This window comes from Phyllobates terribilis, unplaced genomic scaffold (assembly GCF_046119375.1).
Source record: "Phyllobates terribilis strain yellow unplaced genomic scaffold, ASM4611937v1 Scaffold_11__3_contigs__length_659146591, whole genome shotgun sequence".
NCBI lineage: Eukaryota > Metazoa > Chordata > Amphibia > Anura > Dendrobatidae > Phyllobates > Phyllobates terribilis.
In genome coordinates, this window is record NW_027362771.1 from 503,273,503 (window position 1) to 503,296,863 (window position 23,361).

General features: G+C 42.1%; 1 protein-coding gene across 3 annotated transcripts in view; it reads left to right on the forward strand.

The window, feature by feature from the left end:
- Nucleotides 1-2,449: 2,449 nt before the first annotated feature.
- LOC141166659 (disintegrin and metalloproteinase domain-containing protein 9-like) overlaps nucleotides 2,450-23,361 on the forward strand; it is a 62,141-nt gene continuing 41,229 nt past the window's right edge. For all 3 annotated transcript variants that reach the window (XM_073653561.1, XM_073653563.1, XM_073653562.1), the window contains exons 1-8: nucleotides 2,450-3,672; nucleotides 4,790-4,866; nucleotides 6,767-6,932; nucleotides 10,479-10,538; nucleotides 12,991-13,062; nucleotides 17,999-18,171; nucleotides 21,615-21,696; nucleotides 21,780-21,916. In XM_073653561.1, coding sequence (XP_073509662.1) covers nucleotides 3,574-3,672; nucleotides 4,790-4,866; nucleotides 6,767-6,932; nucleotides 10,479-10,538; nucleotides 12,991-13,062; nucleotides 17,999-18,171; nucleotides 21,615-21,696; nucleotides 21,780-21,916 — 866 coding nt within the window. In that variant the 5' untranslated portion in view covers nucleotides 2,450-3,573. The remainder of the gene's footprint in view (nucleotides 3,673-4,789; nucleotides 4,867-6,766; nucleotides 6,933-10,478; nucleotides 10,539-12,990; nucleotides 13,063-17,998; nucleotides 18,172-21,614; nucleotides 21,697-21,779; nucleotides 21,917-23,361) is intronic.

Below are 23,361 nucleotides of genomic sequence, written 5' to 3' on the forward strand. Positions count from 1 at the left end.
ATCCAAATGACCCTGATCAAAAGTTCACATACCCTGGTGATTTTGGCCTGATAACATGCACAGAATTTGACACAAATGGGTTTTAATGGCTACTAAAGGTAACAGAAACAATCAGAGAAGAGGTATAATAGTTATAAGTGCACAAATTCTGCATTTATCACCCAATCCTGGTTTTGCCTCCCACTCCTGAGAAAAAATACAGACCGAATACTGATAGTGGGCCCGTGGCCTAACAATTCAACTCTGCTATGCAAATAAATGTACAATTACTGTAAGTATTGATGTCTCGATCTAATACCCTGATCTATGATGCGTCAGAGTCTGCCCTATGGTCACTACCGTCGTTGCTTAGTCACTATCTCCGCAATAATATGCACAGCAAAGGCCCTAACGGAAGACAATGATGCCACTCCGGTAGGCCGCATGTCTCTTGATGATGAGTCACTTTAGCAATGCGTTACGCTGACCGCCTCTGAAGCAAGGCCCCGGTCCCCACTATATTATACGCCTCAGGTCACAGCTCAAACAACTGTCCGAGTTCCTCTGTCTGGTCTCGCGATCATCTGGGTCCCGTTTGTCTGCCCTCAGAGTTCTGGTTCTGCTCGCATGGTTCTGGCTCTGCTCAAACCGTTCTGGTTCTCCCAGCCACTCTTCCTCAATCCAGACTGAGGTATCGCTTCATTGATATCTCTAGCACTTGTAATTGCTCCATACATCTTTCCTGATATGGCTTCAGCCGTCAACGCCTCCCCCTCTCTGCCCTCCTGGGCCTTTTATAACTCTTAACTGTGACACAGCTATCACATGACCTTCTGTGTCTTCTTATCTCTTCCCCTCAGGAAACACAAGATTTGCTTTACAGTTCCTGCTTGCTCTTTTTTTGTTCCTATTTTGAGAATCTCTGGCCGATGTTTACTTATTTATGCTTCACTGTACATTCAGCTTCAGAAACCCCCAGTTCCCTTACACAGATTCCCAGGACTTAAAAATGGTACATAAGGAACCATGCACTCAGCGCATGTCAAGGAAGTATTTTTTTTTTGCCTGGAAAATTGCTCAAAAAAACGATTCAAAGACTAGTTCTATTCATTACTATTGAAAATTACTTTGCTGTTCATAAGCTCAGGCTTTTGATCATTTTTTCTTAGCTTCAGGTTTCCAAAAATGCAATGGCTCCAATTCATCAAAGCTTTTTTGACAAAATTTTGGCATAAAAAGGTTTGAAAAGTTTCTCAAACACTTTGTGATTTCTGGCATTTTCACACCATTTTTGCCCAGCTTTGACAAAGTGGGAAACATGGAGTAAAATTTATTCTGAGGCACAAACGTACAGTATGTGCACATTACTTCGCTTCTGGCCTGATTCATTAAGAGGTGTATTCCTCTTAATGAATCAGGAACATCGTTCTCCACCCTGTGAAAAATTCCAGTCTTGATGAATTGAAGTACAAATGTTTAAAAGAAGTGACCAAACCATTTTTCGGGCGTTTTCTGCTACGAAGCAGCTCCATAGTTTAGAATGGAAAACAATGGGAATACTTTAGAATTGCCACAAAAGTACCTGGGCATCTGTTTGAGTGTTTTGTAAGCATTTTTGAGACATATTTATCTTGTAAAACGCTGACATTTTACTAATTCCTTAATGGATTTTAAAAAAATATTAGAAAATCGGCCACAAAAAAAAGGTTTCAAAAACACTAAGAAAAGTTAACAAATGATTAAGGTTATGTTCGCACATGTTGGGTTTTTTTACATCACAAATCTGCAGCAAAACTGATCTCTGGCAGGAAATCAGCTGCGTCAAAAATGCAGGTTTTGATGCGTTTTTTCAGCGTTTTTTTCACTGTCCTTCTGTCTCTATTTATGCATGTACATAATGTTCTGTGAAAAAAAAAAGAACCCCATTCTATTTTGCCATCAAAAACGCTGAAAAAACGCTGAAAGAAGTGACATGCTCTATTTTCCAAAAACCCAACTAAGGCGCAAAATACGCAACAACAAAAAAAAACATGATGTGTGAACAGAGAATTCTGGTTTCTCATAGACTTTGCTGGAACTGCAAAAGGAAGCTGAAAATTTGCATAAAAATCTGCAGCCAAAAACGCTGAACATAGCCTTACAGATAAAGCGCCAAGAAAATGTTAAAAAATGCTTTAAGAAAAAGTAAGAAACCACTGAGAAAAAAAAACAACAAACAATTCAGTACAAAAATGCCTCCAAATCGCCCCATAGAAGGAACGTTTCCTGAAGTTGTTTCATCTTGAAAAACTCATAGTTTTTTACTGTCTCAAAATAGTTATGTATAATGTAGAGAAAACAAGAATCCAATGGTTTGGAAATCTGTAATATCCTTTTGTATTCACAACAGAACATGGAACACATGACTCAGTAGTTGAACATTAGACATTTGTCCATTTAATTTGTAAACATTAACTAACTTAAAAAATGATGGCAGTAACATATCTCAAAATAGTTGTGCCTGGGTCATGTCTACCAGTGTGTAGGATCCTCTCTTCTTTTTACAACAATCTGTAAACATCTGGGAAGTGAGGAGAACAATTCCTGGAGTGTTTGGAGAGGAAAGTTGTCTCATTCTTGTCTGATGTAGGATTCTCGCTGCTCAACAGACCTGGGTCTTCTCTACTGGATTTTTCCTTTTAGAATGAGCCAAATGTTTTCTATTGGTGAAAGGTCTGGACTGCAGGCCCAAACTCTCCAGTTGTGATGGATGCAGTATATGATTTAGCATTGTCTTGCTGAAATATGCCTGGCCTTCTCTGAAATAGACATTGTCTGGATGGGAGCATATATTTTTCTAGTCTGCAAGACACGGCATCTGTGGTTTCCATAAAGAATTTCATATTTTGATTCATCTGCCCCAGAACAGTTTTCCATTTTGCTTCATTTTAAATTACTTTTTAACCTAGAGAAGACAGCAACGTTTCTGGACTGTGTTCATATAAAGCTTCTATGTTACATGATAGAGCTTTAATTTACATTTGTGGATTGCACGGAGGACTGTGTCCACAATGATTTCTTGAAATATTCCTAAGCCAATGCAGTGATTTTCAAGACTGATTGATGCCTGTTTTTAATTCAATGCTGCCTGAAGGCCCATAGATTACGAGCATCCAATATGGACAGTCAGCTTCATCCCTTGTGTACACTGATTTCTCCAGAATCTCTGAATCTTTTGATGATATTGTGTACTGTAGATGGTGGAATATTCAAAGTCCTTGCAATTTTACATTGAGGAACATTTTTTAGACGCTATTTTTCACAGATTGTTGAACCTCTGACCATATTTGCTCCTTAGAGACTCTGCCTCTCTAGCCTGCTCTTTTTATACCTGGAGGGAATGGGGATCAATCATGTGACTTAGTAGAAAATTGACCCTTCAGTTGTTTTTCATTAGTACCACTTACTTTTCCAGCTTTTTGTTAACCCTGTACCAACTTTTTTGAGATGTGTTGCTGCCATCAATTTCTAAATGTTTATTTATAGATTTTTTTTAATCAAATGGAAGAATGTCTCATTTTCAACTTCTGATCTGCGTTCTATTGTGAAGAAAATATGGCTATAGGAGATTTCCAAATCATTTCATTCTTGTTTTCTTTACACAGCGTCCCAACTTTTTTAGAATTGGTGTTGAATATTCTGTTAACGGATGAGGTAAAAAATGTATACTGTAATATAATATTAATATACTATAAATATATAGCTAGAGTGCTCCTTAAAGAATTATCTCAATACTGTTTAAAGGGAACCTGCTGTGAATCAGAGCCTGGTGCATGATTGCCGCCAGGTATGTTTTTCACTAAAGTGCTGTGGCATTTCAGAGTAAGCATGGCTTGAAGAGCTGCTCGGTGAACATAGGAATAGATGTGCCTAGTCTACAGCAGTCACGACTGGCTTCTCCCCGTACCGCTCTAGTAGATTGACAGGTCTCTCCCTATGTACAGAGATAGAAGAGACCTGTCAATCCACTAGAGCGGGGCAGGGAGAGACCAGACGCGGGCAGCGCAGGACTAGTGGCAGCTATGGGTTTGGTTTCCAGCTGACTCTTCCAACTATGTTTAATGTGAAATGCCAGAGTGTTTTAGAGAAAAAAGATACTGGGCTGAAATTGAACAGACAGGCTTTAATTCATGTTGTACGTTGTTTGGGCAGCATGAATCGAATGACAAGTTCCCTTTAACTCACTGCTTGTCACTTGCTTTACTGCAGTTCCGTTTTTATAAAACGTATCCTCAAACTGCATGTTCTGTCATGGATGTGCCAACACAGTCCTTACTGGTTTCATATGTGAAGCTGATATGAACTAATCCTCATTTAGTCCATAGGATAAGTGATAAATGTTTGGTCATTAGGGGCCCCACCGATGGGATTTGCACCAATTGCAAGAACTAAGGTTCCCAAGATCTCACTTTCCCTAACTGCACAGCTGGGTTGGAAATGAGAGGCGATAGGTCCTGTGCAATCTCTCTCCAATTAATGTAAAAGGGGAAAAAGTGAAACTCTATTTTCGGCTGGTTCCATCAACCCCATAGATAATGAGTAGTAGCAGGGTTCTTGCTTGACCAGGGCTCCATTTAAGCTCCTCCTGCTTACTGACATAAGGAGGAGTGGGAGGTGGGCCCACCTTTTAATGATCTTGGACATCTCAGCTGTGGCCTCCAGCAACCAGCCTATATCACCTATCCTGGCGAATATCTCATTGGGACAACCCCTTTAATGTACATGTTGGTTGTAGTTATACAGTATGTAATCCTGTCTCTACTTCCTTTAGACCACGTGCTATTATCAAGGATACATAAAAAATCACCCACACTCAGCAGTGGCTATCAACATATGCTCCGGACTCAGGTAACCAAACTTCCCTTGTTGGACAGTTCCGATAGAGAGGGATAGGCTCAATAATCAGAAGATATACCGCTGACTAACAAAGGGAAAACCTAGAAAATGTATCAATAATGTACCTTCATATTGATTAACTTTTTCATTAATTTATATGTTGTATGAAAATTCTCCATGGAAACCATCAACAAGCAGATGAGCTGAGCAAAATGTATTATGTTAAAGTGAACCTGACAGCTGATAGATGCTGCCCGATCCACAAGCAGCAGGAATCAGACTGTGGCTGCACAATTTCAGCCATATATACTTAAAGGATACCTGTCACGTCCCAAAACGCTATTAACCTGCACATATTCGGTTAATCGTTAATAGCATTCTAAAGCTGTGCGGCTGCCGCACTGAAAGCCTGGCTGACAGGAGGCAGGGCCGGTTTTGGACAAACTGGGGTCCTGGAAAAAAGTTAAAAGTGAGGCCCCAAATGCTAACATATTGCACCATCACACAGAAACATTTACATTGCATTTACATGAGCTGAGTTCAGGCCATAAAACAATTGCGATTGACAATATTGAAGTCGTTCGGCACTTGTTTCCTGGCCTCTTTACATAGGCTGATGAAAAATGATGGGCACAGAACAGAGCATATACAAACATGTATACATAGAGCACATACATACAGACACATGTATACAAAGAGCACATACATATATGTATACACAAAGCAAATACATGCTTCTATGCTTACACAACACATACATGCAAACACATAGACACATACATTCACACATGCTATAGAGAATTTACCAGTCTGTCTCCTCTTCTTTAGGTCTTTTAGACTCCCACAGGGTACAGGACCTGTGGTGACATCACAGGCACATGACCATGATTTCACCAAAGATCTTGCTCTTCTCTGAACATGAGAAACTACTCTGGTAATGCAAACTGCTATTATCAATGTAGTTTCTGCTGTAAATGCCAGTGGGTGCCCTGGGCAATTGCCCAATTTTTCACCCACTATTGAACTTTATTCCTCCCGGCAAACTTGAGCTTTCAGTCATGGAGGTGCTGCTTCAGTCATCACTTAGTACATAGTGAACGGTGGCTGTAACCAAGCCCCTGCCCTGCTGACAAACGGCTCTGTACTTATGGATCTGCTTCAAGAGCCACATAAAAAATCTCCATAAGATACCTTATAAGGAGTTTTCTCCTAAATACAATCATTACCAAGTGATATCTCTATCAGTTCCATAAAAATTAATGGAGCGGTATACATACTCTCTATGAACTACCTCTCCATTCACACAGAAGACGTTGGGACCCAGTTCTTGGGATCAGTGGGGGACTCACCAGTCGGACTCCCAATTATCATACATTTATCAGCTATCCTGTAAATAAGTGATGTAGTAGGAAAACCCATGGTTAAAGGTAATCTGTCACCTAATCTGAGAGCAGCATAACGTAGAGAAAGAGACTCTGATTCTAGCGATGTGTCACTTACTGGGCTGCTTGCTGTAGTTTTTATAAAATCACTGATTTATCAGCAGGAGATTAGCACTAGAGGGCTAGTAAACCTGTAGTTCTACGTATCCATGAGCTCTGCATAACTCCACCCCTGATTGGCAGCTTTCTGTGTACACTGTATATGGCCAGAAAGCTGCCAATCAGTGGTGTGGGCGGGGTTATACAGAGCTCAGAATTCAGAGAACTGCTAGATCTGCAGCAGATAAAATACTGATTTCATCAAAATTACAGCAAGCAGCCCAGTAAGTAACACATCGCTGCAATCAGGGTCTCTATCCCTACATCATGCTGCTCTCAGATGGGGGAGTAAAAATCTGGCTTAAAAGTACTTAAAATGTTTTATGGGCTTTTATGTTAAAGATGAGACCCTCACTGTGTGTTTTCTATAGGGGTACCATCTACACAGGTGAGGTTATGTACATTATTGAGCCAGACGGACCTCTGCTGGATTTCAGACACATCATGTACAATATACAACCATCTGGAGATGATATAAAATGTGACCAAAACGTATCCAGTCTGGAAACTGAGGGAGCAAACACCGACAATGCAATGGTATAGTACATAAACTATCTTATCCTCATTCACAGAGCATTTCATAACATTTATGGACATAGACAAAGTCTGAGGCACAAGAAATAGAGTAAAGACGTTTTAACTATTTTAATTGGCGAACTACATAACCAACAACACACCTCCAAATATATTATTGAACCATCATTTGAATGAATTTTTAAATACAATCTTAATAATGACCCTTTTAACGCTTGATGTAATAACCTCAGAGACAAAATGGCTCCAAGCTAGAGCTTTTAAAAACAGGTTGTATATTTTTGGCCAGGCCCGGAGCAAGGGGGATACTGCTCAGGTGAAGGTCGCAGAAAAAGTTGAGATGTTGAATTCTGGACATGCTGCCAACCTCCTGGGTCAGCAGGACAGTTTCCCAATTTTAGGAAAGCCCTGTAGTATCTGGGATGGTTGTGAAGTATGCATGTACAAACATATCGTATTTTTCGGACTATAAGACGCACCGGACCATAAGACGCACCTAGGTTTTAGAGGAGGAAAATAGGGAAAAAAAATTTAAGCAAAAATGTGGTCATGATGCACTGTTATGGGGGAGGGGGTCTGCTGCTGACACCGTCATCCTGGTATACGTGGCCCTCATCCCCATCCTGGTATGCATGGCACCCCTTGATCCCCCATCCTGGTATGCATGGCACCCCTTGATCCCCCATCCTGCCATGCATGGCACCCCTTGATCCCCCATCCTAGCAAGCATGGCACCCCTTGAGCCCCCATCCTGGTATGAATGGCACCCCTTGATCCCCCTTCCTGCTATTCATGGCACCCCTTGAGCCCCCATCCTGGTATGTATGGCACCCCTTAATCCCCCATCCTGGTATGCATGGCACCTCTTGATCCCCCATCCTGGCATGCATGGCACCCCTTGAGCCCACATCCTGGCATGTATGGCACCCCTTGATCCCCCTTCCTGCTATTCATGGCACCCCTTGAGCCCCCACCCCCATCCTGGTATGTATGCCACCCCTTGATCTCCCATCCTGGTATGCATGGCACCCATTGATCCCCCATCCTGGCATGCATGGCACCCCTTGAGCCCCCATCCTGGTATGCATGGCACCCCTTGAGTCCCCATCCTGGTATGCATGGCACCCCTTGATCCCCCATCCTGGTATGCATGGCACCCCTTGATCCCCCATCCTGGTATGCATGGTGACGCGCCCCCTGGGCCATATTCTTTAGGGGGAATATCCGGAGCCGGATCAGATGGGAGTTGTAGTCTTCCGAGTGGCTGTGACCCGGTCCGTGCCCAGGGTGTCAAACTCAGTTGTATGTGGCAGTCCTACAGATGTTAAGTTCTTAATGTCGACTACGCCACCCGTTGTATTGCGGTCACTATGGCCGCCGCTGCAGCAGGGTCCGCTGAGGCTGATGGTGTAGGTGCAGCTTTTGGTGGTATAACCCCCAACGGGTGGGGTATAGCCTCAGGGGGTCAGGTGCAGAGGATGGGGGTTGTGGTGGTGCAGCATAGATGTTAAAGGAAGACAGAGTCGGGTTGTGCAGTTTAGGGTATTTACTCACTGCTGATGTTCCGGTCACTCCAGCTTCAAGTGACCTCCCGAGCCGTGCTGCATCCACCAGGTCCTGGATCCAGCCAACCCCCAAGCGAGTCCGGAGCGTGACCCTGAGCTCTCCTTCTGTCCTTTCTCTGGCCGTCCCCACTATTGATCCACCCAGGTCCAGCTCCCTCGGGCCTTCTGTTGGGAGACCCTTGGCCTTGGGTTCCCTGACCCTCCACGTGGTATGCCTTCGGGGTGGATGTGGTGGGTGGCCGTGGCAGACGCTGCCCACGGCCTCCGGTCTCTGGCTAGGGTGTGTTTTTGCCCCCACCAGCTTGGGTTCCGGTACCCTAATGCCAACTCTTCACCCGCTGATGGACTTTGGGTTCTCAGAGTTCCTTTTCTGTTTCCCCCTCTGGGTCTTTCTTTCTCTGCTCCACTCTCTCTCTCTGGGACTTCTCTGCTCCTCTTCCTGACTCTGACAGACTGACTCCTCTGCAAAGACTGACTGACCCTGTTCTTTGATGGTGCCCACCTTATATACACCCTCTATGTGTGAGCTCAGGCGACCAGCACCCAATGAGCTCCTATCTTTACCCAGGCTGCTCCCCCTATCTGCCCCTACACTACTTGGGATGTACCACCCCCCTCCCACTCCAGCCAGGAACAGACTCGGTCGTACCTGCACATTTCTAAGTGGGAGTACCGTCGGTCTGCTCCTCGGAAATGGGATGTGTGTAGTGCATGCAGCCTACCGAGCTCAGATCCACACTCCATCCTTACCCGGGAGTGGAATATCACACCTCTGGGTTGAGGTGCAATACCCCTGTAGCAGCCGAATCCTCAGGGTGCTACACATGGCACCCCTTGATCCCCCATCCTGGTATGCATGGCACCCCTTGAGCCCCCATCCTGGTATGCATGGCACCCCTTGATCCCCCATCCTGGTATGCATGGCACCCCTTGATCCCCCATCCTGGTATGCATGGCACCCCTTGATCCCCCATCCTGGTATGCATGGCACCCCTTGATCCCCCATCCTGGTATGCATGGCACCCCTTGAGTCCCCATCCTGGTATGCATGGCACCCCTTGATCCCCCATCCTGGTATGCATGGCACCCCTTGAGGCCCCATCACGCTGCCCACGAAAAAAATAAACAATCATACTCACCTCCTCTCTCCCCCAGCGTAGTCCCGCTCTGCTGCCGACACTCTCACTGTGTGAGCCGCGCATGGCATCCCTGCCATGCGCTCTCACACAGTGAAGTGCTGGAATAGTCACTGCTCCCCGCGCTGGGACTGTGTGCGTGGGGAACAGTGACCATTCAGTCTCTTCAATAGCGCACACACTATAGCCGCAGCGCGTCTCCTGCTGCGCTCTGCGGTCAGTGTGCCTGCTATTAAAGACCATGGATATTCACTACAACCCATGGGAGTGAGTTATAGGGAATATTCAGGAGCTTTAATATCGGGCACACTGACCGTAGAGCACAACAGGAGCCGTGCTGTGGCTACAGTGTGCCGTCTATTAAGGAAAATGAATATTCATTGCTCTCCACGCTCATGGGTGTGGGGAGCAGGAAATATTCATTTTCCTTAGTAGCGGGCACAGCGAAGGCTGCAGCGGGCAGCTGCTGCCTCCTGTGCCACGCTGATCCCCTGCTGACGCTCCCTCACAGCCCCACCACGCACAGCCATAGTATATAGTATTCGGACTATAAGACGCACCCCCAACTTTCCTCCAAAATTTTGGCGGAAAAAAGTGCGTCTTATAGTCCGAAAAATATGGTAATATGCATGCTTATCAGCCAATCAACAACTACAATGCTAAATGTTTGGGTGGGTGCAAGAGGGCATAAAGATGGCTTGTCTCACCCGTGTTTGTGACAAAAGAGATAGCAAATTTAATTTGTCAGGTTTGAGTTTTACAGCAAATAAGTAATTTTCCTTTTGGAAACTCAGTGGAAAATAATTTTCTTATCTCACATTGTTATATGATCTGTATTGGTTCTGCAGGAAACAAGTGAACGAAGAACAGCATACTTGGAGCTGTTTATGGTGGTTTCCTACTTACAGGTAGGTGACTGTCAGAAGTGAATGTTTTCTACACAGTATGATATTGATGTGAAATAAACAGTATTACAAGGTGGAAAACACGGGCAAATATGGTTGGAAATATTATTTCAGTAATCGCTAATATCAATAAAGAGTTGCTGATGCTCTCACTCACAGTTTTCTAATAGATTTTGGAACATTACAGGGGGATTCCCACACCCATCCTAAATAGCGTTCGAGAGGTTCAGCGCTGATATTTGGCAATGAGATTCTCATACTGCTGTTCAAGTATTAATTTTAAATCCACCCAAGCTCCTAATAAACAGTTTCTGTGCTGACATCGCTTTTAGCATTAGTTACTAACCCAAGAATTATGAATGAATCCATCTAAATGATTATTTAGAGGCAATCTGCCCCCACTACATTTTTTATTCCCAGCTGTTTAATCCTCTTCTCGGAAGCACTGGCACCAACTGTAGATACCCCATCTTAGAGCAGCATGATGTAGAGGCAGAGACCCTCATTCTAGCGATGTGTCACTTACTGACCTGTTTACTGCACTTTTGATAAAATCATTGATTTCTCTGTTGCAGATCCCCTGAAAAAAAAAATCTTTATTGATGCATGATTAAAACCCCTGAAACAGAGCAAAAAACTCTAGTGATAATCTCCGGCTCTTAAAACAATTATATTATAAAACTACACTAAGCAGCCCAGTAAGTGACACATCATTGGAATAAACATCTCTGTTTCTATATTGTGATGCTCTCACATTAGGTAGTAAAAACTTGATGACAGATTCCCTTTACCAAGCCCAACTAAAATTTGCCACATAATTTAAGGCCAAACATTACAATTTAGTGGATGCATACTCAAAATTTTAAAAGGAATCTGCCAGCAGGCTTTTGCTATGTAATCTGTGATATGCATGATATAGGCGCCGAGAGCCCGATTCCAGTGATGTATCACTTACTGGACTGCTTGATGTAGTTTTGATAAGATCACTGTTTTATCTGCTGTAGATGTAGCTGATCTCTGAATGCTGAGCTATGTATAACCCCGACCACACCGTTGATTCGCAGCTGTCAGGATTCCTGTTATCCTTCTACAGTTTGAGCATCAGTGGCTGCTATTGTTCACCTTAATAATTGTGCTGCAATTCCACTCGTTGCCACTGGAGGCTGCTGCTGTGTTCTGCAATTGCCCTTTACTAAGATTGCAGATTCTGAACTTGTGGAATCCATCTTGTTTTTCCTTTTTGGGCCTACTTAAAGCCGCATGGATCTCTCACTCATTGCTTGAGTATTGTGTCTAGCTGTTAGTCTAGTTCCAGTCTCCAGTTACTGAACATTCTTACCCAGACTGTTCTCACCTATCTATGAATTGTTTCCTACAACTCCTTTCCTAACTCCAAGAACTTCTACTACCACTTGCTGTTCCTGCTTGTGCTTCTTAAGCCACTAGATTCCAGCAGTGCTACGCCAGTATCGTAACAGCAGTTTTCTGTGTACACTCTGCATTTTCAGCAAGCTGACAATCAGTGGTGAGGGGCAAGATTACACTGATTAGCTGGACTGTGGCTGTGCGTTGATGGGGCCATAGACTATAATGGTGCCGGCAGAGCGAACGTGCTCTCTGCTGTGCATCATTTTCAGGCGTATACACCTTCTGAAATCGGACATCCGGACATAGTAGACTGCATCTGAGTGTCCGTCTCCAGTAGGCGTATACGCCCGAAAATTATGCACGAAACAGCGTTTTACATACCATTTACATGTTGCACAGCATTCAAACATAAGCTCCGACGGAGCCACCAAAGGGTGCCGGAACGCGATGTGAAAGCCCCCTTAGTCAGGCAGCTATAATCTCCTGATAAAACACTGACTGTATTGAAACTATAGCACACCGCCTAGTAAGTCAGGGTCTCTTGCTCTGTATTATGTCAGATTAAATAGCAATAACCTGCTGACAGATTCCCTTTGACATGACTGACCTCCAAAACTGCCCGCTTGCCAGTAGCTATAATAAAAAAAGAAGAATCCCAGACAACCACCACAAAGAAGAATCTCAACACCATCTAGGAAAAAAATACATTTTGGAAGTCTAAAAACAAAAGGGAGGGATGTGTGAGAATGTTCTTCTCCTAGTTGGTCCCCTGCACAAAAAAACTTTCATTTGACAGATTTTTCACCAAAAAATGTAGTTCAGTATGAGCCATTGTATTGCTTTGAACATTATATGATGAGATGTGGCAAAATTTACTTTTACAGCTTACAATGAACGGATTTTGTACAGTCCTGCAAAGTATAAAGTGTAATGTTGTTATACCACAAAATCTCCACTTGGAGGCAGTAGATACATGGGAAATGGTTTACGCCGTTCCCAGTACATATTTTTCCTTCCCAAGCTGCATTCCAGTATACAGCATCATTATTTTGCACATGTATAAGTATAGTAATATTTGTCTCTCCAGTTCAAATTCCATGATGAAAATGCCACATCTCTGACTGAGAGCATGCTGGAACTCATTAACCATGTCAATACCGTAAGTACATCAAGAACCTATTGTAGGTGTGCAGAATTCAGTTGTGCTCAAAAGTTTACATACTCCGGCAGAATTTTTCCTTTCTTGGCCTTGTTTCAGAGAATATGAATTATAACAAAAAAAACTTTTTCTCCACTCATGGTTATTGGTTGGGTGAAGCCATTTATTGTCAAACTACTGTGTTTTCTCTTTTTAAATCTTAATGACAACCAAAAACATCCAAATATCCCTGATCAAAAGTTCACATACCCCAGTTCTTAATATCGTGTATTGCCCCCTCTAACATCAATGACAGCTTGAAGTCTTTTGTGGTAGTTGTGGATGAGGTTCTTTATTTTCTCAGATGGTAAAGCGGCCCATTCTTCTTGGCAAAAAGCCTCCAGTTCCTGTAAATTCCTGGGCTGTCTAGCATGAACTGCGCGCTTGAGATCTCCCCAGAGTGGCTCAATGATATTGAGGTCAGGAGACTGAGATGGCCACTCCAGAACCTTCACTTTGTTCTGCTGTAGCCAATGACAGGTCGACTTGGCCTTGTGTTTTGGATCGTTGTCATGTTGGAACATCCAAGTACGTCCCATGCGCAGCTTCCAGGCTGATGAGTGCAAATTTGCCTCCAGTATTTGCTGATAACTTTCTGCATTCAACTTTTACCAAGTTTCCTGTGCATTTGTAGCTCACACATCCCCAAAACATCAGCGATCCACCTCCGTGCTTTACTGTAGGAATGGTGTTCCTTTCATCATAGGCTTTGTTGACCTCTCTCCAAATGTAACGTTAAGGCTGTGTGCCCACGATGCAGATTTAATGCGTTTCTGTGGCGTCATTTCCGCTGCGAAAACGCATTAAAAATGCTTGTTAAGTTGTCTGCCATGTTTCCCAATGATAATCCGCATGTGCTGTGCACATGCTGCCGAAATTTCCGCTGCGGATTATCATTGCGGAAAAATCCGCAGCACAACCATTTCTTGTGCTAAAAGGCGGCGCCATTGACTTGCATTGAACCGCATAACATCCGCATGTATATATGTATGCATGCGGATGTTATGCGGTTCAATGTGAGGATGGTACCCCACTCCATCACTCCAAATTACCTTGTTCCAAAAGTTTTGAGGCTTGTCTCTGTGCTGTTTGGTGTATTGTAGGCGAGATACTATGTGGCATTTGCGCAGTAATGGCTTTCTTCTGGCGACTCGACCATGCAGCCCACATTTTTCTTCAAGTGCCTCCTTACTGTGCATCTTGAAACAGCCACACTGCTAGTTTTCGGAGAGTCCTGAATTTCAGCTGATGTTATTTGTGGGTCTTTATTTGCATCCCGAACAATTTTCCTGGCAGTTGTGGTCAAAATTTTTGTTGGTCTATCTGACCGTGGTTTGGTTTTTACAGAGCCCCTGATTTTCCATTTGTTAATCACAGTTTGTATGCTGCTGACTGGCATTATCAATTCCTTGGATATTTTGTTGTATCCTTTTCCTGTGTTATACAGTTCAACTACCTTTTCCCGTAGATCAGTTGACAATTCTTTTGCTTTTCCCATAACTCACAATCCAGAAACGTCAGTGGCTGGATGAAAGATGCAAGAGTCTGTCTGGATCCCAGAAACTCACTCAGCTTTTATGCACACACACTGATTACAAGCAAACAGGTCACAGGTGAGGATGTTACCTTTAGTAGCCATTCAAACCCATTTGTGTCAAATTCTGTGCATGTTATCAGGACAAAATCACCAGGGTATGTGATCTTTTGATCAGGGTCATTTGGATGTTTTTGGCTGTCATTAAAATTTAAAAAGAGAAAACACAGTAGTTTGACAATAAATGGCTTCACCCAACCAATAACCATGAGTGGAGAAAAAGTTTTTTTGTTATCATTCATATTCTCTGAAACAAGGCCAAGAAAGGAAAAATTCTGCCGGGGTATGTAAACTTTTGAGCACAACTGTATATGCAGAATATAATATTATACTTCACAACGTCCACACTTCAACTGTATCATCTGTAACATACATGTAGAATCTTTATAAAATATAGAGTAACTTTGTCTTATACTTCAGAGTTGTATTCATAATTCTGGTGTTATTTTTTATTAATCTACACATATTGTACAGAAATCATTAACAGGTCAACTTTTTTGCTATACAATACTGCTTCACTACATACAGTGGGTACGGAAAGTATTCAGACTCCTTTAAATTTTTCACTCTTTCTTTCATTGCAGCCATTTGGTAAATTCTAAAAAGTTCATTTTTTTCTCATTAAGGTACACTCTGCACCCCATCTTAACTGAAAACAAAACAGAAATGTAGAAATTTTTGCAAATTTATTAAAAAAGAAAAACTGAAATATCACATGGTCATAAGTATTCAGACCTTTTCAAAGCCCTGCAATTGTCAGTAGAGGTGACAGATTCCCTTCACAAAGTATAGTATAGTAACACACAGTATACATATATACTTTCCATACCCACTGTAGTATTATCATTTATTGAATACTTACCTTCTCTCCACGAATGTCCCTGAGGCTCCTAGAAACAGCAAGATTTCATGGACTCTCGGAACAGAAGGCAAATCTCCAGACCCTGAGAAATATATGCCTAGGTTACGTCTCATTGAGTCCCAAGACTAACTTGTTTCAATGGTTGCAGTTATAGCATTCAGATACAGTATTTTAATATTTTAGTATGGCATGAATATAATATTATACTTGATCCAATTATTATGTTATTGCTTTGTGATATTTCCTTCCCCCTTTTCCCGTTTTTTTCCTTGTTTCCCCATATCTCTCTCCTTTTTGTTATTTAAACCCATTTCATATAATAATTAGAAAATTTTCAATAAAAACAGCTTGAACAAAAGTGGCCAGTATTTGCTATTATTTTTTTCTGCTGTTTACCTGAATATTCAGATTTTTTTTTTTTATTAAATCCGCCATACAGTTCCACAGATATGGGCCTTTCTATTTGGTGCTAATTTTTATGATCTTTACCAAGTGAGTGGTGCTTACGGGATAACTGTTACCCCCTTAGGACCATAAACATTAGCACTAAATAAATAGGGCCATATCTCTGGAACTGTACGGCAGATTGAAAAAAATGTAATACTCGAGAGCAGCCGGAATAAAATAGGAGCAAGAATTGGCCACTTTTGACTCCTGGGATGAGGGGATGTATGCTTAGGTCTGTGTCGGGATTGGTTTGAAATCTGTCTTAAAGGATGTGTAGGTCTACAATCTTCGGATGTGTGGTCGATCGATATGTTTTTAGCGTTTCTGGTGAAGCATCTTTATTTTATGATGTGCTAAAGGGGGGTCATATGTGCTATTTATATTTTAAATACCATAGGTTGGGGTATGCCTTATATAAATGATTGGGGCACGGATTAAAATTTTACCTGATGTACTAAGTGTGCCACTTGTTTATTCCTCTCTTCGGAATATCTCTGACTTCTCTCAAAGTTGGCAAGTATTCATTAATGCCGAGGGACATGAAAATTTTACTTATATATAAAATGAGGTGCGGCAAACTTGCGTGGTAAGCCACAACCTCAGTGTAGGGGTACGCTAACACACTGGCGTAGATTCTCTCATGTGAGAGAATCGGGCCGATTATGCTAATGACACTCAAAGTGAGAGAATCGCATCACAGGTGCAGAGGAGATGGAGAACTTAATTTCTCCATCTTCGCCATTCTCTGAGTCTGCGGATGCCAGACTGCACTAGGATGTCATCGGCATGAGAAAAAAATCACAGATCTGCACTGCCCCATAGTATAATATTGGATGGAGTGCTATCTGATAAAACATTGCATAGCACTCGGCTGTGTTATACGCTCATGTGAGCGAGCCCTGAAACTTGTGACTGTCCAATCCTCCAGACCTCTCACTCTGGACTGGTTCCTCTGCTGGCAGTGAAACCCTTTCTCTCACACGTTTTTGTACAAACACTATTACCCCTCAGGCCCTCAACCATGCAGAAACATACTCCTCATTCACAGTATGGTCATTCCTGGGCTGCAACTCTCCTCATCAGGACTTTCAGTCATCAGATCCTTCAGCCACCAGACACTCGCCACTCCCTCCAGGCAACTACACCTCCTCAGCTGTCAGCTTCTTCTAGCCCTCCCTCGCATCTCGGTCTCTACTACCGAGACACCACATCAGGCCTCTATTCTTCCACAGATATGGATGGCAACAAGGGCAGCTACCAGTAGCGTAACTTGAAGCTTGTGGGCCCCAATGCAAAATCTCCAATGGGGCCCTCAACTAATACAGGTCTACTCAACTAACACATAGTCATAGTCTTTTTATGTGAGGCAAAAGACCTTTGGGGCTCCACTAATCTCCAGGTCCCGGGTGTAATGGTAACCCCTGCACCTATTATAGTTAGGCTACTGGCAGCTACCTATACCTTCTTTCCTCCTCCAGTCACAGAAGCAATTTGTCTTCGGTAACATGGGCCGACAGACAACTTCAGACCTGTCCTCTTCCTATTAACAAGTCACAGCCTCTAGCAGACAGCACAGTTCCTACCCTTTCCACATGCCCCCTGTAACTGACCCAGATTGAAGCAAAGCCAGCCCTTACATTACTACTGTCCCTCCCAGTCTCACTCAGACATGGAGCTTAACTCCTAAATAACTGGGCTGCTGCAGTGTCTGCATGACCCAGCATTCTCCACAGCCACATAACATACACAAAATACAAAGATGGAAAAACATAAACAAGTGCAACGAGCATAAGTTCATGTGCGAATCGGAAAGCGCATAAATTAAAAGATGTGTCTTGTAGGAGAGCTAGCAGAGCAGTGATTCTCACCGCTCTTACTCATTCACCATGTACATAAAAGGCATGACCAGAACCAACAGGTAGGGTGCGTACACCTGAAAACATTTGCATATGTTACCCTGGCATTTGTTTTTTTTTACATATATTCTTTCCTAGGTCTTCCAGGCTTTGAACACACAGATAGTGTTGGTGGGTCTAGAAATCTGGTCCAACGGGAACCTTATTAACACAGAAAGAGGTTCAGGCAATGAGATCCTTTCTGATTTTTTGGAGTGGAAGAATGCATCCTTGGATAATCGGATAACTTATGATGCTGTCGGTTTGTCTTTGTAAGTCAGAAGAAGAGGAATTGTGTAGACTGAGAATAATAAAACTGAATGTAGGCAATATTCAGGTGGGGAGTACATACAGTTTCAATCAAAATTATTCAATCCCCTTTGTAAATTAGGTTTATTATCTGAATTTACAAACTTTCTGCTGTTTGCAATAAACCAATGAAACAAGAACAATTGGGCTGTCTCAACACAACTAATCTAACAAGTGATTTCTCCAAATTCAATGCAAAATGCCACTCAATCATAGAGACCTTCAGCATATAGTATGCCCATTACTGTGCACACTGAAGCCCAAAGTGTCTGCTGCTGCTAAATCTTACTACTACATCCATGGATTGCGGTCTGATTACAGACCACAATGTACAGGCCGGCTGTCGGTCTCCTGACCCGAGTGTGACAGCCTCATAGAAATATATTAAGCTGTAATGTAATGCTCCCGTCGGGAGACCCAGACTAAGATCCAAGGATGTCTGCATCAGCCCTTACTTGAGGGCTTTTGACCACCTGCCTCTTTTACAGTGTTCAGGACATGATCAGATATCAAAGTCTAACATCAGAATAATGCCAATTTGAGGCTAAATACCCTGTCTGAGAAATGACTTTGACAAGTGACTTTGATATCTGACTTTTACAACTGATAATAATAAAAAAAAAAGTTCACCGCACGTTGCTGGGACTTGAACCCAAAACGCTATGTTCAGAAGCCAATGCACTTACCATTGAGCTACACGCTCAGTTGAAGAATTTAGGCATTCTATTTGATTATGTGATTTTCAGTGCAAACCTGTCTGAAACTCATTGGGACTCACGCAGACCTCCTCCATGCTAAATTCAAATGATGTGTGACTTTGATATGTGACTCTGATATCTGACTTTTTTCAAACATCAGAATCAGAATCACAATGACTTTTAGACACCTGAGTATTTTCATGGTAGACCTCATAAGCCAAGAAAAACTACCACCAGCTATCACTTGACCCAATGGCTGACTGGTAAAGCTTCAGCCTCATGTAGTAGAGCTTTGATGTTCAAATCCCAGAAGCAGAAGAACTTTTTTTTTTTAATTATGCTGGTTAGCACACAAACTACAGTGATGTTTTACTTTTAATATCTGACATTCTGATTGTCATCCTGCCATGTTAAGAAAGAGTTTCAGACACGCTGTCTATCTACATGGTAAATCACATAGCCAAAGTAAATTGGGAGGCACTGATTTACTAGATAGCAATTTCCAATTGACTGTACATTTGCATAATGTCTTAGGGAGGGTCTAATGATCAAATTTCTTTATTGTAATTTTTTCTTTCCATCCACCCAAGAAGTGGTTGCAAACTCCAGACCACTAAGAGGAATTCATAGTGACTGCAGACTTATCGGTTTGGCCTGGACAACCCCTTAACATGCCTGTTTTTGCTGCTAGAGAAGGACCATGCCTAGCAAGCAGTGGACTAGTGAGACCCCCTAGTGGTCTGGAGTTTGCAGTCAGTTCTTGGGTGGATAGAAATAAAAATTTACAATAAAGAAATTTGACAATAAACCCCTTCCTAAGAAATTAAGCAAATGTACAGTCACTTGGAAATGGATATATAGTAAATTAGTGCCTCACAATTTACTTTGGCTATGTGATCTACCATGTAAGTAGACAGCGTGTCTGAAACTTTAACACGCCAGGATGCCAATCAGAATGTCATATATTAAAAGTAAAATATCACTGTAGTTTCTGTGCTAACCAGCATAATTAAAAAAAAAAATCTTATGCTCCTGGGATTTGAGCCCCAAAGTTCCACTCTATGAGGCTAAAGCTTTACCATTCAGCCACAGAGTGGATGGAAGTTTTTCTTGGCTTATGAGATTAACCATGAAAATACTTAGGGTGTCAAAAAGTCATTGTGATTCTGATTCTGATGTTTGAAGAAAGTCAAATATCAGAGTCACATATCAAAGTCGCACATCATTTGAATTTGGCTTGGAGGAGGTCTGTGTGAAAGTCCCAATGAGTTTCAGACAGGTTTGCACTGAAAATCACATAATCAAATATAATGCCTAAGATTATTCAATTGAGCGTATAGCTCAATGGTAAGAGTACTGGTTTCTGAATATAGAGTTTTTGGTTCAAGTCCCAGCAGCATGCAGTGAACTTTTTTTTTATTATAACTATCAGTTGTAAAAGTCAGATGTCAAAGTCAGTTGTTAGGGTATTTATCCTCAAACTGACATTATTATGATGTTTGACTTTCATATCTGATCATGTCCTAAAATGGACACTGTACTCTAGAGGATCAGGTGGCAATCAGTGCTAGCCTCCTCTGTCTACCCCTTCCAGGTTTTGTAGCCAATGTCCATATAACTTTCAACTTGTGAACTCTGCTTCTAACTGTATCTTTAGGAACATTTAATACCTTTGTATCCATTTGTAAACTTTTCCTTGCTTAAACAAGGAAATCATCTCTTCTCATAACATTTTTGGACCACTCTCTTATGGAAGCACTTGTATCAAAATTGTTATCCTCTTAATATATTGCAGTCATATTATATCACACTGTGTACTTACAATTAATCATTTTCCATTAGGTCTATGACCTCACACGATTAAAAGCTGAGTAGCTGAATCCTTCTAAGCTATATGTAGAAACAAGTCACTTTTTCCTGCATGACTCATGAGTCACTGCAAACATCCATGGTAGAGGGGAGGAGTGGAACAGCTGGGTCAGCAATGAAAAGGGGGAAGATAAATGCAGGGACAAGAGACTTCCTGTTTCTACATAGAGGAGAGAAAAAAGAAGAATTATCTGGGTAGAAAGGCAAAATGAGAAATTGTAAGTACACAGTGCTATATAATATGATGGCTACAATATATTAAGAGGATAAAAACTTTCATGGGTGTGCTTCTTTAATAATCCAAGAATATAAATGACCTGGACGCCATTGCCCTTGAGGAATAGGCTAAGACTGCCAGAGGCTGGTGTCTGGGTATGCATCACATGTGCAACAGGTCATAACAGCCAGAAGTGCTCTACCAAGTGCTAAACACGCTTGTCATGATGAGTCAGTAAAATTGGCATGTTGTATTCATTTATATTAGTTGCATTGAGCTATATGAATTGTTCTTGTTTCATTAGTTCATTGCAAACAGCAGAAAGTTTGTAAATTTTTCGAATAAACTTAGTTTGCGGTAGGGGTTGAATAATTTTGACTGAAACCGTATGTATGTAAAGGCAACATGAAGGCCAGTGCAAGGCCTGACATGAAAAAGTTCACAGCTGGTGGCTGAGAAGTCGATAGCAGGGGAGCTGTATACATTTTACTATAAGACCTACCCTGCACACTCTGCACCACTCAAATCCATGATTGTATACATGGGATGCTCAGGAAAATATATTCTGGAGAGTGCGATACACATGGAAAGAGAGTAATAAAATATATTGTGTCCATTATAGGAGAGAGAACCAAATGTCATCCTCTGGACTGGCACGTTGGCGTGGGGCCTGTGATCCAGATAACTCGGCATTCATTTCTGTGGTAGGAAATATTAGGACCTGAGACTGGATTTCTCCTTTATTAGCTCATTATGCTTTATATCAGTCATTATTTCCTTCCTGCAGATGAATCAAGATAAACTATTAGTAAGCGCTGCCACTTTTATACATGATTTAGGTCATGTCCTTGGAATGAAGCATGATACATTGGGATGCAGCTGTCAGTCTGGGAAATTAGCTTGTGCTATGGCTGAGGAAGGCATGTAAGTATTCATTTTGGTCAGGGACCTGTACTGTTCATTATAAATTGTTGGAATGTGTTTAGTGCAGCAACTCCATTCCTGTGTATGTAAATGTTCTATTGCTAGGTTTGTGTATTGTCAATAAAGTTAAAAAAAAAAAAACTCCCAGAGGCTCACACACAGAAAAGACCATGTGACTGTGTTCAGTTTCCTGTGTCTGTGCATGAGAGGAGAAGCAGCCTGCTGATGCTGCACAGAGACACTTAAGATATGTGTATTCCTGATTCCACAAAGCCGATCATATCTGTACCTGTTTATAGCTAATCAAAGCTTTGTTCTGTTGTCAACACGCTTTGAGAGTATCCTGAATGATCCGCTGCCAACAGGTTATGTGCCCAGCGTGACACAGAACCCCAGGAGTGACACTGAAGAGTAATACAGCAACAGAAGTCCAAAGCAAAAGCAGCACAGAGCAACAGAGAAGATGTCCACAAGCAGGGATCACTGCAAGTTCTCAGAGCAAAGTCTCACCAATCAGAATTATCAATCTTGGAAATTTAAGGTGAAAAAGCTGCTCATAAGAGAAGGTACGTGGAAATATATGCAGGAACAAGTGCCTCATCCATTACCAGATGATTGGCTAGAGAAGGATCAGAAAGCACAAAGCACTATCTCCCTCAGTGTAGATGATGATCAGATTGTGCATATATGCAAGTGTGCAACTGCAAAAGAGATGTGGGATGAATTACAGAAAGTGCATGAAAGATCAAATCTCAGCAATAAGCTTTATCTCATGAGAAAACTGTATCAGTCTAAGCTAAGTGATGGGCAGAATATGCAGGACTATATAAGAAACACCCTAGAGATTGTGGAGCGTCTCAGGGGCATTGGAGAAGAAATTAAAGACTTTCTTGTTGCTGTACTACTATTAAGTGGTCTTCCAGAAAGTTATGACACACTTGTCACTGCACTAGATGCACAGTCAGATGATGAGCTCACACTAGAATATGTCAAAGGCAAGCTTGTAGATGAATTCAAGTGAAAAACACACAATGTAAGCAGCAGTAATGAATCTAGAGCAGAAACAACATTAAAGACACAGGACTTTCCTAAAAATAAGAGCAATCTAAGGGAAACTCGTGAATGTTTTGTCTGTAGAAAGCCCGACCACCTTAAAGCAGACTGCATAATTTGGAAAGCAAGAATGAGACAGCTTAAAAAGCAGAACAGTGATCAAAAGGTGAAAACAGCTGTAGAGGAAAAGTCTGCATGTGTTGAAACTGCATTTAATACCAGTACAGGCTCATCTGCAAAGCATATGTGGTGTACAGACTCTGGTGCTAGCAGCCATATGACGAATAATAAGGATTTCTTCACTGACCTTGATGAAAGCAAGTTAGAAAAGGTCATCTTAGCTAATGGTCAATATATGACTTTAGAAGGAGTAGGAGATGACTACCACCACT